Source organism: Hemibagrus wyckioides, linkage group LG17 (assembly GCF_019097595.1).
Source record: "Hemibagrus wyckioides isolate EC202008001 linkage group LG17, SWU_Hwy_1.0, whole genome shotgun sequence".
NCBI classification, from domain to species: Eukaryota; Metazoa; Chordata; class Actinopteri; order Siluriformes; family Bagridae; genus Hemibagrus; species Hemibagrus wyckioides.
In genome coordinates, this window is record NC_080726.1 from 14855705 (window position 1) to 14872197 (window position 16493).

General features: G+C 39.5%; 2 protein-coding genes across 4 annotated transcripts in view; one reads left to right on the forward strand and one right to left on the reverse strand.

Annotated features, from left to right (window-relative positions):
- Positions 1–8617, forward strand: part of hif1al (hypoxia inducible factor 1 subunit alpha, like) — a 13433-nt gene extending 4816 nt beyond the window's left edge. The window contains exons 2-15 of the mRNA XM_058413750.1: positions 201–391; positions 516–670; positions 1433–1517; positions 1637–1749; positions 2333–2520; positions 3617–3723; positions 3838–3985; positions 4078–4280; positions 4592–4728; positions 4820–4906; positions 4992–5128; positions 5496–5601; positions 5692–5812; positions 7176–8617. Coding sequence (XP_058269733.1) covers positions 201–391; positions 516–670; positions 1433–1517; positions 1637–1749; positions 2333–2520; positions 3617–3723; positions 3838–3985; positions 4078–4280; positions 4592–4728; positions 4820–4906; positions 4992–5128; positions 5496–5601; positions 5692–5812; positions 7176–7255 — 1858 coding nt within the window. The 3' untranslated portion in view covers positions 7256–8617. The remainder of the gene's footprint in view (positions 1–200; positions 392–515; positions 671–1432; positions 1518–1636; positions 1750–2332; positions 2521–3616; positions 3724–3837; positions 3986–4077; positions 4281–4591; positions 4729–4819; positions 4907–4991; positions 5129–5495; positions 5602–5691; positions 5813–7175) is intronic.
- Positions 8618–9432: 815 nt separating this feature from the next.
- zgc:152863 (uncharacterized protein LOC562658 homolog) lies at positions 9433–15299 on the reverse strand. Of its 3 annotated transcripts, XM_058413753.1 has the most exons (6): positions 15052–15299; positions 12936–13043; positions 12567–12764; positions 11409–11550; positions 10587–10915; positions 9433–10364 (listed from the first exon to the last, which is right to left on the reverse strand). In XM_058413753.1, exons 2-5 carry the CDS (start codon positions 13027–13029, stop codon positions 10594–10596), a joined length of 756 nt encoding a protein of 251 aa, XP_058269736.1. In that variant the 5' UTR covers positions 13030–13043; positions 15052–15299; the 3' UTR covers positions 9433–10364; positions 10587–10593. The 3 variants fall into 3 exon arrangements, with proteins under 3 accessions (XP_058269736.1, XP_058269739.1, XP_058269738.1); XM_058413756.1 differs by having other exon boundaries at positions 9433–10915; positions 15052–15099; XM_058413755.1 differs by having other exon boundaries at positions 9434–10912; positions 15052–15296.
- Positions 15300–16493: the final 1194 nt, after the last annotated feature.

The window sequence follows — 16493 nt, forward strand, 5'->3', positions numbered from 1 at the left end:
ATTTGGCAGACGTTCTTATCCAGAGCAGCTTTTTATTTCATTTTATACACCTGAGCAGTTGAGGGTTAAGGGCCTTGCTCAGGGGCCCAGCAGTGTCAGTTTGGTGGACCTGGGGCTTGAACTCGCAACCTTTCGATCAGTAGTCTAACACCTTAACTACCAGGCTACCCCGAATTCAAAAGCTATCTCTCTCTTCTTAGGCCGAGTTCGGAGCAGAGGAAGGTGCGTCTGCGTGATGCGGCTCGCTGTAGGCGGAGTCAGGAAACTGAGGTGTTCTACGAACTTGCACACTCGTTGCCCCTGTCACGCCGCATCACCTCCCACCTAGACAAAGCTGGCATCATGAGGGTGACCCTCAGCTACTTGCGTATGCACCAACTTCTCCAATCCTGTAAGTTGTGTTCATGGAAAACACCACAAACATTCAGACTGGGGCAAGAAATTAGTCCCCAGTATGAACTAATGTCACAGTGTTTTATAGTAATTGTATACACTTTGTCTGTGACTTTCTGCAGCATGGACCAAGGCAACGGCAGCAGAGGAGGAAGAGGAGGATCCCACTGATGCGTTCTACCAGCAGGCACTTGCTGGCTTTATCATGGTGATGAGTGAAGATGGGGACATGGTCTTCCTTTCTGACAACGTCAGCAAGTTTATCGGCATCACACAGGTCAGTGCAGCCCTTAAAGTGGAAACTCTTCTCTGGAGAATTCATTCTGCGTGTAAGACTGTGTATATGTATATATCTACCTATATATATATATATATATATATATATATATATATATAAATATATATATATATAATATATATAATATATATATATATGTATATATCTACCTATATATATATATATATATATATATATATATATATATAAATAATATAAAATAGCACTGCCTTTAAACTTGAACTTGAAGGATAAACTCTGTTTATCCTTCTATATAAATACACTTAGAAAACAGACAGGCAGTAAATGGCTTGTGGTTCTTTCTTGGACAAAATCATACTGTATAAAGTTTTAGAAGGGTTTGGAATACTTGCTTAGATTTTTCTGATTTTATTGAAACAACTTTCAGAGCATTGTTTAACTGTGAACCTGCCACTTGAATAAATATACCAGCATTTTAACCTAAGCTCTGTCTGGGGTTCAAGCCATGTGTACCAGACATGGTAAATACAGATTATGTTGGAAAATACTGTACTGTTCCTCTAAGAGCGGGTGGATATGAAATAAAAGCTTAATGCTAGAACCTATAATGTTGTTTACATTGACCCTGGATCTCTTTGTGGTAATATGAATTCTAAATAGACTCTTTGTGCCTGTGGCAGTGTGAAGATTTTTGCATGTTGGTTGTACCTTATCATTAGAAAAAAAAATGGCATGTTTAAAAAACGTGTTTCTGATTGTTTATTCTGTAATGTTGTCTAGCTGGAGCTGCTTGGCCAGAGTGTGTACGATTATGTCCATCCATGTGATCAAGAGGAGCTGAGAGATCTTCTTACCACCAAGCCTGGTAAAATAATCTTTGAGGTCTAAGCTGAAGGAGATTGTTGCTTACCTCGGTCTAATAATGGTAACTTTAAATAGGCTAATTGTAGTGTCCTTTTTTTTTTCTTTTTTTTTTTAATATAGGACTCTTTAAGAAGAGGTCTGATAGTTGTGCAGAGTGCAACTTCTTCCTGAGACTGAAAAGCACACTCACAAGCCGCGGCAAAACCGTGAACATCAAGTCTGCCACCTGGAAGGTAGTCCTACCCTGCTACTGCAAAAATAAATGACAGGCATGAGATAACATGTCTGTTCCAGAGTACAGGATGTTTCATTTGCAACACTGTTATCTAAATTTGAAGCAAAATAGATAGCGTATAAATTTCCCAAACAGTAATCATGTACATGTCTTTGCTTGTGTCTTTTATGTAATAGCTAGATCATTTTGATTTGGTTTCTTTCAGGGTTTTAATCTCTAGTCGTCAGGCATTGTACATTTTCAGTTTATGGTTGCTCCCAGCATGCCTCATCCAGCTCATTAAGGGAGAAACTGATTTAAACACATGGGCTGCAGAGATCTAATTTCAAGGGACATTTAAATGTGCTGACATTCACTTTTGAAATGGAGTTGAAAAGCAGGAATTTAATCATGGAGGAGGATTAGTATACAAGCAAGCCACAATTAAAATCCAAGAAATGACGCAGCAGTTGACTTATTCTACATCTGAAACTAGTACATTTCCTGGAGAATCATTAGGATGTGTGAACGGAAGATGGTACAGAAGTCTGGCTGGAACAATAATCCAGACAATGAGTTAATTTTTCTGTTCCCGTGTGCAGGTGGTTCACTGCACAGGTCACTTGAAGACACTAAACCAGGAAGGGGAAGGCTCATCCCCCGCAGGGAGCTACATGACTCTGCTGTGTGAACCCATCCCACACCCGAGCTATGTGGAATTCCCTCTGGACAGCAGCACCTTCCTCACACGCCACGACATGGACCTGCATTTCAACCAGTGTGACGGCCGGTAAGCATGCAGCACCACACATGCCTTGTTCAAAGACTGAAGCCATATTCAAAAGTACACACCCCTACACATATTCATGTTGCAGGTCAGCAGAGTTTGTTGGTGTGTGTGTGTCAGTCAGTCGGTCGGTCCGTGTATGCCCTCTACACACGCTTGGCACTAAGAATAACTGTGTTCAGCATACGTGCAGAAACCTTGTTTTTCTGATGGAACCCAACTACCTCTTGTAAAACATAAACAGCTGAATGTCACTAAATCTAGCGCTAATATTTTACTACACACACGGCGGTTAAAAACCTGGGTACACCACTATTGGCATGAAACTGCTATTGGCATGAAACTTAAGAGTGTAGTTTTATTTTGTTTAGTCCGCTGAGAGTTTGCAAAAACCTCTGGAATGATGAACATCCAGTGTTTCCTAACCCTAACCCACTGTGTTTAGTATACCGCTCCAACGCTGTCAACAAGTAAATGTATTAAATCTTATCTTTTAGTTATCTGTATAGCATTTGTAACCAGTGTATATAGTGATTTAGATTTTGGAACTGATCCAACAGGGTTAAAGTGAAGGCAAGGTCAAACAAATCAAATTTTTCTTCAGTAGCTTCCTTCCTTTTTGTAAGTATTTGGTATTTCAGGCAAAGAAATTAGGAAGAAGAAAGACTAGAACTATTGTTGATGGATGCTTTCCCTCTGATGTCGGAGTGCAGTGTTTTGTACTCTTCAGTATTCTGTACATTTCACCTTTTCCTGTTAATAAATTACACTCACGAATCGTTTGTCATGATCCTGATTTGATGTTAGTTATTTATTCTTTTGCGTTTAAAGGAAAAAACATTTATGTTTATGGGTCCACATGCTTATATTTAATTTTGAAATCGTAGTAAATCGTGGAGGAATCAGTATGTGATCTGGGAGGGTTTAGGTGGTAGCTTCTGATAGGAATGAGGCATTGTGTATAGTATCATGTGCTTGGGGGCGACACCACCAACCACTAGGAGGCAACACTGAGCCGAAGATGTTCGTCATCCATTTCTCTATGCCAAGGACAAAGAATCCTGTGTCCAAATCAATATTTCACTCTGGACATTCACAGGGTGACTGAGCTTGTTGGATACCATCCCAGTGATCTGATTGGCCGATCTGCCTATGATTTCTTCCATGCACTTGATTTTGATCATCTGTCAAGGAGCTTGCATATTTGTAAGTAACTGTAATAATATTTATATATTTAAAAAAAACAACAATATTATCATGACAGATTTGTACAGCAGAACTTCTGGACATTCTGTTAACATTGTTTCTGTCCTGCCACAGTGATCTCCAAAGGTCAGGTGTGCACTAGCCGTTACCGCTTCCTGGCTAAGAATGGAGGATTTGTTTGGACTGAGACCCAGGCCACAGTGCTATACAACAACAAGACCTCGCAGCCTGAAGCTGTAGTGTGCCTGAACTTCATTCTCAGGTACTGGGATCATGTCCAATTCTTTAACCTCTTTGCAAAAACCTTAAACAGTTGTTTGTGATGTCTAAGTGCTATCTCTGTTTATCTAATAGTGCGGTGGAAGAGGCAGACACCGTGTTCTCCATTGAACAAACACGTAGTGCGTCGATTGAGGACAAACTGAGTGTGATTGAGGTGGACGACTCGGAGGATGAGATGAGTAGCAGCAGCGATCTTTTCCACAGTTTGAAGGACGATCCAGAGGATCTGCTGCAGCTGGCACCAGCCTCAGGAGATACTATCATACCCCTGACAGGTGAAGCTCGAACACACTTCTCATGTTGTAAGATCCTATTAAAAGACCTTAATGAATGGAGGCACTTAGAATTTAACACTTATGGAAGCTTCTCTGGTTCCTTGTTTGATATTAAGCCAAGCTGGATACTTTGTCTCTTACAGTTCCTGGCATGCTCTCTCTTAAAGGGGTAGTAATCGAAGAGCACTTTAAATTATGTCCTGCATAAATATTCTGATACATTAATTTTTGGCGTGAGTTTAATAGTCTTACTTGGGTTACACAAAACGTTCACATTCTCATTGCCAAAGTATTTTTTTTCCATTGTGTAGAGCACAGCGAGCTGTTTTTTGGCCCACCATCCAGCCCCAACACAGTGCCCGAATGTCCAAAGGAGCTGTGTACCCCGAAACTCCGCCAGCTCCTCTCACCCATATTTGACAGCACCAGCCCCAGCTCCCCTGAAATGGTGAGTCATACAGACTGTATTATGAAGCTCCTGAGCTTTCTCTCCATGGTGTGGAAAAAGATTTAACTGTAATTTTTGTTGTGGCCTTCAGAGCTCGGGTGATGAGGGTTTCATGGACACTGGTGAGGTGGAGAAGTTCTTTTTCAAGCCAGAGGAGACTCAGAAAAAGCCAATGGAGGTAGATGGAAATGATCAGGATCTTATTTTCATATGGCAATAGCACATGAAACAGAAATGCTTATCCTCATGCTGCTGATTTTCAGGAAATGGATGACATGGATCTGGATATGTTGGCACCATACATTTCCATGGATGAAGACTTCCAGCTGACCTTCCTGCCCCAGTTACCTGAGGCAGAGACACAGACTGCTGAAGCATCAACCACTGCTTCTAAAAAAAGGTAGTGTTACAGAATCATAAAATATGGCTGCACATTCACCACGATGTGGCAGTAAAACTCGCGTGAATTTACTAAATAAACATATTCTTACTTAATCTTCTAGTCTAAATGTTAAAATTGAAACCTATAGGTGTGTTTCTTGTTTTCCGTAACAAGGAACGCCCTCAGTGTTTAAATATAAACATTGGTCGTGAGGTGGAAATAGATCTATAAATAGGCTTATAGAAAGGTGAAATATAAATGTGTTTGTTTATATTTTGGGGGAATCAGATCGGAGTTCATTAGAGAACTCGTCTTCGGTGCAGATTATGTGACGCTATCGGAAAATGTGCACTGACTCACAAAGCTCTTTTCTAATCCTAAACAGAGGCCTGGAGGAAGAGGAAGACATGCCATCTCTAACAGCCACCTGGGAGAAGAGACGGAAGAACTGCCCCATAGAGGAGGAGTTTCTTCTCTCACACTCCTCGTTGGTAAGGAGATAAGTCCCAGTGTAAAGAAGACTCGGCGGTATGAGTACAGAGTCTATAAAGTAAATATTTGAATTGTGTTTTTTGGATCAGATGGACATGCAGGTTGCAGGAGGTTTAGAAGAGCTGGAGCCTCAGCATTGGAAACAGAGTCAGCTCCTGACAGACAGAGATCCCGTTCTGGGAGGAACACAAGCACTATGTGATACAGCAGGTAGACACTAGAGGGCACTGTTTATTAAATTTTGGGTCTCTCGCTTCATCCGTAAACACATCAAATCATTTTAACATGCTCTACATCTTTGAGAGCTCTTTATTAATGCTTCTATTGTCTACTACTTTTGGGGAATTTGCTAATAAAAAGTGCAGACGTTGAATTTTAATTTAGTTAATATTTAGTTTTTTAGGGTGTTAACATTTTGCCTGAACTCTGGATCTGCAGACATCACTAGATGCTGGTGATGTTCTGCCATGTCTTTCCTGTAGCTATCTTCAGTTCCTGCTTGTTCTTGGGGCATTTTTGTTGTTACTTTTGCATTAAGCTAGTGATACACGTTCTCAGCTGGATTCAGATCAGGTGGTTGATTTGGCCTGTAAATTCTTGGGATGTTTTCTTCAGGTTCTTGTCCGCATAGCATATATCTGCAGTGTGAAGAGGCATTGAACATGAATTGAAGCTAAATCTGAGCATAAGATGTAGTCCAGTTTAGATTTTATATAGCACAATATATGATCATGAGCAGTCCCTTCCCTTCTCCACATTCCTCTCAGTCTAGTAAAAGTTCATCTTCGAAACTGTACATGCTTTTTTAGATGTTTTAGGCAAAACCATAATCTTGTCTTCCTGTTTTTGAGCCTTACCAAAATTAACATTTTGTGGTAAAAGCTCTGTATTTAACTCTGAAGTCTTCTCGTCACTTTTGACTGTGATAGATACGCCTACCTCCCGGAGGAAGTTGATGATCTGTTGTGAAGGGTTTTTTTTTTGTTTCTTAACCAGGGAGTAATTCTCCTGTCATCTAACACAGTTGTTTTCTATGGTCTTTGGGGTCTTCCTGTGTTCCTCAGCACTTCAGTGCGTTCGTTTTTCTTTTTACCATGTACCAAATAGCTGATTTGGCCACACCTAAGGTTTTTGATTTATTCTTGAGGGAGTTGATGATAGCATGCTTCACTGGCAGTGCAGCTCTTTAGAGGTCATCTTGAGAGACAACAGCAACTGATTCTAATTGCAAATGGCAACACAAAGTTAATCCACACTTGAAATCACCTGGTACTGGAACAGCTGAGCTGCCAGTTCTCTTCAGTTCAGTTCCCCTGAAAGGGACGAGAGCACATATTAAAAAAGTGCCTCAATTCCTACACCATTCACTTGATTTGCATGTGTATGAAGGGTCTAGCCTCAGTCTACCATAGCATTTCATTTGAGATGTATTAAACGTTCACTGTACAAAACATTTTCAGAGAAACAGGATGTCTTTTGTTTTAAGCAGGATGTCTTTCTTCTCATGTGCATCAGAGATGTATGCATTTTTGCCTGCTTTAACCTTTGTTCTATTCTTTCTTGTTTCCAACAGCTTTGATGAGAGATTCTTTCTCATCACAACCTCCTGATTTAATGACTCAATTAACTGGGACTATATCATCACTCGCCTGAAGAGAGCACATTTAAATCCTGAAGCTACAACCAACGTGCTTTATTGTTCTTTTGTTATGAAGTCATAATAAAAAGTATAATTGTCACAACACAGTTCAAGAACTTCTGATGATCCATCACTTGTGAATTAAAACCACGTACGAAAGAACAGATCCTTTGCCGGATTCTCGTGCCGTCCTCTTAAGATTGAGAAGTTGCCGGGTTGCAGGAGTTCACTTTAGTTGAGTTTGAAACGCCATTCACTGAGCAGAATTGGTCATGAGTGTCGGCGTCAGCCACACCGTACTCGCACCTCAGACTCGAGCAGAGCTGGCTGATGCTGTGAAATCAACGAGCGTCCAGATATCAACACTTTCACAAAACAAAACTGAACTCTGTCACACATGAGAGAAAGTTAAGTGCAAAATGTTGTGCAATCGTGGACCTGGACAACCAGTTTATTCGGATTTTTACCTTTTACATTTTCCAGTGCATGAATGAACATGGTCAAAGAATTTATTCATCTGAAGATCCGTTTAGTTTTTTCATGTTGCTGTGGCTATGAAAGTCCAAGTATATATATAAAAAAAACAAAAACCCACAGTATTGCATTGTCTAACCCCATCTCCGTCTTTTGGTTGTGAATGAAAAGTGATTTTAGGGTCATTTCGAGCCTCACTTTTAAATAGAGTCTGATCAATGCTATAGATAACGCACACAACAGGTTTTCACCTTTTTCTGTAACATCTTTTTATTAAGCATTTTATATACCTTTGCCTATGTAACATGTAAGTAAATATACTGAGCCTTCTGTTTTTGTTTTCTGTTGTATCTTTGTGTCCTTTTGAGATTTCCAGTACTCTTTGATGCTTGTCTGCTCTTCTTGTAGTGTCTCTTCATGTAAAAAGAAACTTGTTGTGTATAAGCTCTAGCAGATCGGGGGGGGGAACAGTAGACCGGAAGTGTTTTTAGTCTTTTGCATTTAATCACTGAATGTGTTGGATTTTGATCATGTAGTTTATCGACATATGGGCTAGCTTTATCTGTAATGATGATACGGTATTCAATTCTCATATGAAAACTGTTTCTTCATGGATTTGTTCTCAGTAACTTCTTACTTTATTTTATTAAGCATTATTCTGTTTGTCTGGAGGGGATGGGGAAAATATTATTCCCTATTATTAAAATCCGGGTTGGGAAGCCTGTTAATGGATAATTAAACATGCCTTGCATGTACATTTCCTTATTCTTTGGTTGTCTGAAATCCCTGTATGTCTTCTTTAATCCTGAACTTTCACCCTGAAATTTAACCATGATTTAACTTTTTTTTTTTTTTAACAGAAATACAATAAATCTGAGTGTATGATGCTGTAGCTGAAACCATTCAGAGTATTTTCTTTAAGAGCGAGAAAAAGCAGAAACGGACCATTTATAAAATATTATGACTCAGCTCTGTGTGAATGAGTGTATATGGTGCCCTATAATGACCTGGAGCAGCATTGAGGAAGTTAGGATTTTCTCCGTTTTAACTTGCATTGTGACATCAAATTCCAGGGTCTGAAAATTATTACCTATGCTGTCTTTTACCTTTGCATATCCATATAATTCTGCAGCAAAATGATGATCCCATTCTTAAATCAGGTGTCATAACCATGACTAAAATTAAAGAGCCCTTACGTTAGAAAGAACAGATATAAACATTAGCCTCGTAATGCAGAAATAAACTAAGGGCTGCTCTTCTTCACTGCAAAACAGTGCTATGCAAATAGTGAAGTTCGGGAGAAAGACTAGATCTGAAACACCTCCCACTTCCCACAACTTTAATCAGCATTTTCTCCTTTCTGTTCCCTGTGATATTTTCTCACACACCACCTCCACACCTCCATCACTAACTCAGAAAAAGTGTCTTTTTCAAATTCCGTAATTTTAATTTCTGTACTTTCAGTATGCGTCACTGATACACATATTGTTTATTTCAGGCCTGTTCAGTAAGAACAGGACTCGATATAGCCTATGCATGAAACTGGAAGGAAGGAAATACACGTGATGTGCCACAATTTTATCAGAAATCAATCACTAACATGTCAAAGAGAAGCACACGGGTCAGTTTGAAAACTAATTTTAATCATTTTCCATTCAAAAAGGTTTAGCAATTTTAGAATCCATATACATACATATATATATATATATATATATATATATATATATATATATTTGATGTTATATCTAAGTGCTATATACAAATGTAAAAAAATATTATAACAACATTATAGATTACATTTTTTACTTTGTAGTTAAAGAAAAAACGCAAATGTGCACATGCTCTCAAAAACACACCATCTTCTATTACCCAGCATCAGAGAACAGATAGCAAGGCTTCAGGTTGTAACTTTATGCATTTGTATATTATACACTAAGGTTCCCATAAATAGCATTATTTTTACTCATTAGTGATATGTGAACAAACCATGAACTTCAGCATTAATACAAACAAAGTGATGTTTATAAATAATAATCCAAATAGTTCTATCACTGAAAGGTCAAAATAAATCCACAATAGGTAATATGAACAAACATCTTGAACGTGGTTGTGGCTGTTAACCAGAAAGTAAGTTGCCATATTTACAGGTGAACTCACAAGTCATTTCTTTTGTTAACTTCCTTTATCAAATTGTTAACATGTGGTCTACTAATGTTGAAATTCATGGTTCATCATGTTTACTAATGCAGAAAATAATAAGTAAGTAATATGTAAATAAGAGAACCTCAGTGCAAGGGGTCTTATATACCCTATAATCCAGCTGATAAATGAGAGCTTTCAGCAGCAATCATTATTAAACGTGAATGCAAACATGAAATAAAAAAAACAAAAACTGGGGAGAAATGAGCCAATTTCCAACCTTAGCATCAAGGTAAGCCCTTTTCTTTAAAATAATCTGTACTTTTGGCATATGTTCAGGTGACACCATCAGTCCCACAGTTCTGCTGGAGTCATATTAATTTATTTCCTCCATACTGACCACGAAGAAGCCACAGTCCTCCAAGGTGAAGTCTGTGCTATTCCAGTCCACAAGACCATTGTGGTCTAGTCCCCTCACTGAGGGCAACGATAAACATGTCTCCAGCACCACTGAAAACATTAACACAATCAAAATCACCATGCACATCACACACTGTCACTCACTTGCTAAACATCTACCAACCCAAACTCCCCCTGGTGTCATTCATATGAAATAAAGACCAAAATTATGTTTCATTAAAAACCTCTGAAGCAGACTATAAACTGCACTGTTAGGCATGAAGCGATGGCAAGAGAACTAACAATCAATAAGCTGAAGGTGAGCTCACACACCCAGCAGTTAGTTGTCCTTTTCCACAGAAAGTGCAATGTGCGAGGCCCGCGCTTCTCCTTCATTTCCTCCATCCATAGAACGTAGGTGTGTCTCCTCGTAAGGTGGCGGCTCCTCTGTGCTCTGATTTGAAGTGTCTGTGCAGTTATTGGAACCTGACTGGATGAGCGATGATAATGGGCTGTTCTCTGATGAGGCCAGCAAGAGCTGAGTGGGTCCATGTAAAGGTGGGATGCGCTGACCCCAACTTCCGTACACCGCCTCCTCATAGGTGGGCAGAGGCACGGGCAAGCCGTCCACCATCAAGTCCAACTGATCGGACGATCGCCTGCTGAAATGGAATCAACCATAACTATGTGAACTAACAGAGCAAAGCCTATCTGATAAATTGCTAACTGAAAAATATTATATTTATATTATTATTATATTATTATACAAGTTAGCTAATCTTTTCTTTTTTAGCATCAGGTTAAGCATGGATAGATGGATGGGTGCATAGGTGAAGAGACAGGTGGATGAATGGAGGGATAGATAGATAGATGGATAGATAGATAGATAGATAGATAGATAGATAGATAGATAGATAGATAGATAGATAGATAGATAGATAGATAGATAGATAGATAGATAGATAGATAGATAGATAGATAGATAGATAGATAGATAGATGGGTGGAATGGATGAGATGGATAGAGGGACAAATAGACAAACAGATGGATGAATTTCTGATTAAATGTATAATACTAAAATTACGAATTGCAATAAAATCCATTAAAGACTGTGCAGTTTATCAACAGTGGAGTAATGTGCCCAAAGTATCGTACCTTTGAGAGTGACAAGGGTAGAGTCGGGACTTGATAACCATGCAGGCTGTGGTGGTGAGAAGAAAGATCGAAATACCTACAGCAGTTGTAGCAACACTCGGGACTGAATCTGTCACTCTGTCGTCATGTTTTGCATGTCCAGCTGGAAGAACAGGTAGAGCACATCAGACACTTTACCAGACACATCACTGCCGGATGTACTATAATTGTCATGGAGACAGGAAGCTATGCCAACATTGGAAAGTGGTTTATCAAAATCTTTGAAACTGATGACGGAGTACTTTTCTGAGGCTTTACATGCATCACAGAAAAAAAATATTGGTTAGTATGGTGACTGTGTTCACTTCCTGCTAACACTATGGGTTTCCTGCAACTGTGTGGCTTAATTCAAAAGAGGAAGCAAACAGCTGCTGTGAGCGAATAGTCAATCTTCTGGTTTTTCACTTCCCTTATACCCTGACACAACACTTAACTTATCTAGGTCATTTAATGAATGGTTCCTGCCTATGCTGGTCAAAGACTGGTCCTTCAAGTACCTCTTATTAGTGTTTTCCCTGCTCTAACACACCTGATCCAATTCGTCTTCTCATTAACAGCACTTCCTGGGTGAAAGTTTGTGTGTTAGAACAGCTAAAGCACTACAAAGGTCAGGACAAGGCAGGGTTGAGAACTCTCGCTATAGAATGTTGCTTTGTCCAAAATGTTGGATATGGTATTTTTTTCCTATTCACATATATTAAACATACTCATGCATTGTGGCCAAAGGTTTGTGAACACCATCACACCCATATGTGCTTCCAGATTTAGTCCCTGATTGCTATTACAATATCCTCCACTCTTCTGAGAAGTCTCTCCACTGGATTTTGGTGTTTCTTTCTTCACTCTTTGTTCCAGTGAAGAATACTTGTAATACTAAAGCATACAAAGATATTCTATATATAAATGTGTGCTTCTGGCTTTGTGGCAACAGTTTGGAGAAGTGTCTAATGGTCCACATACTTTTGGCCAAATAGTGTACTAGGCTGCAAGTGCACATGCAAAAAAATAATATCTGAATAAAATAAAATAAATAAAATAAAAAACGACACTACAAAATTAAATAAAAATGACACTACAAAATGAAATGAAAATCGGTGCAGCCGATTATGATTATCTTACCTGTGTTAAGCATGCACTTTGGGATACTGGGTTCCCACTGGCCTTTGCGGCAGTTGGAGTGGTGGATACGGGATGGTAGGACATATCCCGATTCACAGAAGAAGTAGATACGACTCTTTGGAGGGAAACCCCGACATGGAGAAGGCTTACAGTAGAAGCCACCATGCTCAGGGATAAGCGGGTGGGAACAGTTCTGACCTGAAAGAAAAAAATTATCTTTATTTCGCTGATTTAGAATTGGTATTTCTTTCACTAACACAACAGACATGCAGAAGAAAATAAAAAGACAGGCATGACAATGATGAATGAACTGTGGGGAAAAAAACAAACAAGACTCAATCAATCATGACCGCTCTATGGTTGGCATACCTTTGCTGAATTGTGGCAGGGAAGTCAGTAGGATGACCACATAGCCCATTAGAGCGTGTAAATATGGCCACAGAGGGAGACGGTGTGTAGACATCAAAAACACTCGTCCTGGTGGAACAGAAAACACACCAAGCCATTTAAAAACTCGTACTTTCTTTTAATGAAAGCAATACAAAAAAATGACCACAAAGTATGACCACAGTTATAAAAATAATACAGTTTTTAAAAAGAATATATTTATATATCCTCCCAACAAAGTTTTTAGGCTGATGCTCTCGTAAGTCTGTGACCTAGTGAACCAGTGTTGATGTACTCATTGATAGAGACTTCAAAGCACTTTTGTATGTTGTTCTAGATAAGGGCATCTGTGAAATACCAGCAATGTAAATGTAATGCAAAATCTTTCATTATTTTCAGGATAGAAAGGGACGAAATGAAGGTCTCTAGAAACTGAGACCCTAGGCGCGCTGGGTTGTCTTCGCTGAAAAAAGGTGGAGTCTGTGCACAGCTGCACATGCAAAATTTCATTAAAAACCACCACACCCTTATCCTGACTATAGAAGAAGTGAACCTGAGCAAGACCTACATATGCAAACAAGGTCATTATAAAGCATGGTGTGAAAATGTGCACAAGTGCACAAACCTGGTGTCGAAATGACTAGCTACTGTGCCACAACTTCCTGTACAGAGTTCTGAAAGTAGTCTAGTGAGGTGAACAAAAATATAAACACTGAGTTCTGGCTGTAGCATGCCCTTATAAATGACAAGCTTAAACCAACAAGGTATGGGAAAGTCTATACTCTATACCATTGGTACAGACTGATAAAGTGCACAGCACAGTGTAGGTGGCTCCAACCTATGATAGACGGTATCAGAATGAATAAGCAGGGCATGCATCAAAGAGTTTGGGGTTACTGATCTCAACACCTTGTTAGATTACAATGAAAAAAGAAAAGTAAAAAATAAATAAATAAAAGAAGTCTCACCGGAATCCAACATCACTGTAATAATAATAATAATAATAATAATAATAATAATAATAATAATATGTTGTTAATAATAATTATAAGAATTGTTATTATTATTATTAACAACAACAATAATAATTTGTTCTTGCTAATAATGATAAGAATTGTGATTATTATTATTATTATTATTATTATTGTTGTTGTTATAAAAAACAACAACGATAATAATAATAATAGCAATAATTATAATAATAATAGCAATAATTATAAATCATCAAAGGTTTCTTCAAAAAAACATTTTAAAATCTTTAAAGGTTCTTACAAATCATACACAGAAATGACATCCGTCTCCCATAAGTGACATTTCCGCATGACCACAGTTAACACCATTCAGAGGGAAATTATGTTCTGCATATTTTTTTATGGGTCATCTCAGAGTGACAAACTGAGGTTTTAGATTTAACTTCGTTTCCTGAAAGTTAGTAGGAATAACACTCTGAAAAATATTTTCCCTGTTCAGAAAGAAGACTTGTTCATGTAAGTAACTGTATTAGTTTGTTCTGCATTCGGGGTTTGGCAATCTTGTGTTAAAACTAATTATAAATAAATAAATAAATAAAAAAAATAGATTCAGTGAAACGCACAGCAAAAGTGACACCGGGGTGCTGTTGTTTTGCCCTGTCTGCTGCTGTTTTGCCCTGTCTGCTGCTGTTTTGCCCTGTCTGCTGCTGTTTTGCCCAGTCTGCTGCTGTTTTGCCCAGTCTGCTGCTGTTTTGCCCAGTCTGCTGCTGTTTTGCCCTGTCTGCTGCTGTTTTGCCCAGTCTGCTGCTGTTTTGCCCAGTCTGCTGCTGTTTTGCCCAGTCTGCTGCTGTTTTGCCCAGTCTGCTGCTGTTTTGCCCTGTCTGCTGTGAATGCAGCTCATTATTACCAGTTTCAGACAATGAACAAACAGTAAGAGTTTAAACACGCAAAAGCCCATTTCTAGAGTTTTCTCCCGGGATTTTCTCCTACTGGAAAAGCCTTTTGATGAGGCCACACACACACACACACACACACACACACACACACACACACACACACACACGACCTGTCTTCAGTGATGCTGCGCACAGAGGCGAAATAGACAGAAGTACAGAAGAGACGCTCACCTGGCAACGCAGCAACGGGCGATAAAATGTCGATTAATTCTGACTGGAGATTTACTCAAATATCCTTAATGCATATTTTGTTTGGTTTTGATTTAGAGGATGAAGGGTTGCTCTCTCTCTCTCTCTCTCTCTCTCTCTCAGGAGCCGATAGATACACCGGGCGCGACTCAACAAGTGCGTCTGTTTCAGCGGCGCTGCCAGATGACTCACCGCTCAACTGAGTTGCCAGGAGTGGCGAGACTCCTCATTGGCTGCCACAGCCGCGTGGTCACGAAGAGGGAAGCTTCTGATTGGCTATTTGAGCTGACTCCTCGACTGGTTCTACTAAAGGCTGTCGGAGAAGACGCCCACACACGCACGCACGCACGCGCACACACATACACGCGCGCGCACATTCTGGAAAGGCGCACCAATTCCGGAGCACGTTTAGATTTACTTTTTTTGAAGCAGTGATTTTGCCCTCACTGGCATTCTACACTCTCAGTTAGTTAACGACTCTACAAATAAACACAAACAATATGAACACAGACAGATATAAGCTCTGGATAAACAGGGATGTGAATGAAAGCGTCCCGGACACGCACTGTGCCTGAAGTGGTGTAATGTTCTTACGCAATAGCGCTCGCGCAACATTTACGCACGTCCAAGTTCATGTACCAGAACGTTATATGGCATAATTTACCGCTCGTGGCATCCTTACAGATTTGCGTCATCATTCTGAACAATTATCTAAACTAATATGTTATTAACAGTAACAGAAATCTCTAATCTGGTCGTAGTGTGTAATCAATAAGGCCTACATTAGCAGAGCATAAGAAACTGATCTACATTCACCATATATATATATATATATATATATATATATTCCCCTGATAAAGTGGACGGTGAAATACACACTATATTGCCAAAGGTTTTAGGACACCCCTACAAATCATTGAATTCAGGTGTTGTTTTTCAGGGGTTGTTCTTGACCCCTTAGTTCCAGTGAAGGGAACTCTTAATGCTTCAGCATACCAAGACATTTTGGACAATTTCATGCTCCCAACTTCGTGGGAACAGTTTGGGGATGACCCCTTCCTGTTCCAACATGACTGCACACCAGTGCACAAAGCAAGGTCCGTAAAGACATGGATGAGAGAGTTTGGTGTGGAGGAACTTCACCTGACCTTAACCTGATAGAACACCTTTGGGATGAATTAGAGCAGAGACTGCGAGCCAGACCTTCTTCTAAAGGAATGGTCAAAAATTCCCATAAACACACTCCTAAGCCTTGGGGAAAGTCTTCCCAGAAGAGTTGAAGCTACTATGGCTGCAAAGTGCGGGCCAACTCCATATTATATTCATGTGCATGTAAATGCAGACGTCCCAAGTTTTGGCCTGGCTCACAGTCTCCACTCTAATTCATACCAAAGATGTTCTATCAGGTTGAGGTCAGGACTCTG

What these genes read in the sequence shown, in the direction of transcription:
- zgc:152863 (XM_058413753.1), bottom strand. Translation starts at nt 13,029, where the DNA reads ATGTCTACACACCGTCTCCCTCTGTGGCCATATTTACACGCTCTAATG. An exon ending in AAAGTGCATGCTTAACACAG is followed by an intron (nt 11,551 to 12,566) that starts GTAAGATAATCA and finishes CTGTTCTTCCAG; the next exon opens with CTGGACATGCAAAACATGAC. An exon ending in TACCCTTGTCACTCTCAAAG is followed by an intron (nt 10,916 to 11,408) that starts GTACGATACTTT and finishes ATTCCATTTCAG; the next exon opens with CAGGCGATCGTCCGATCAGT.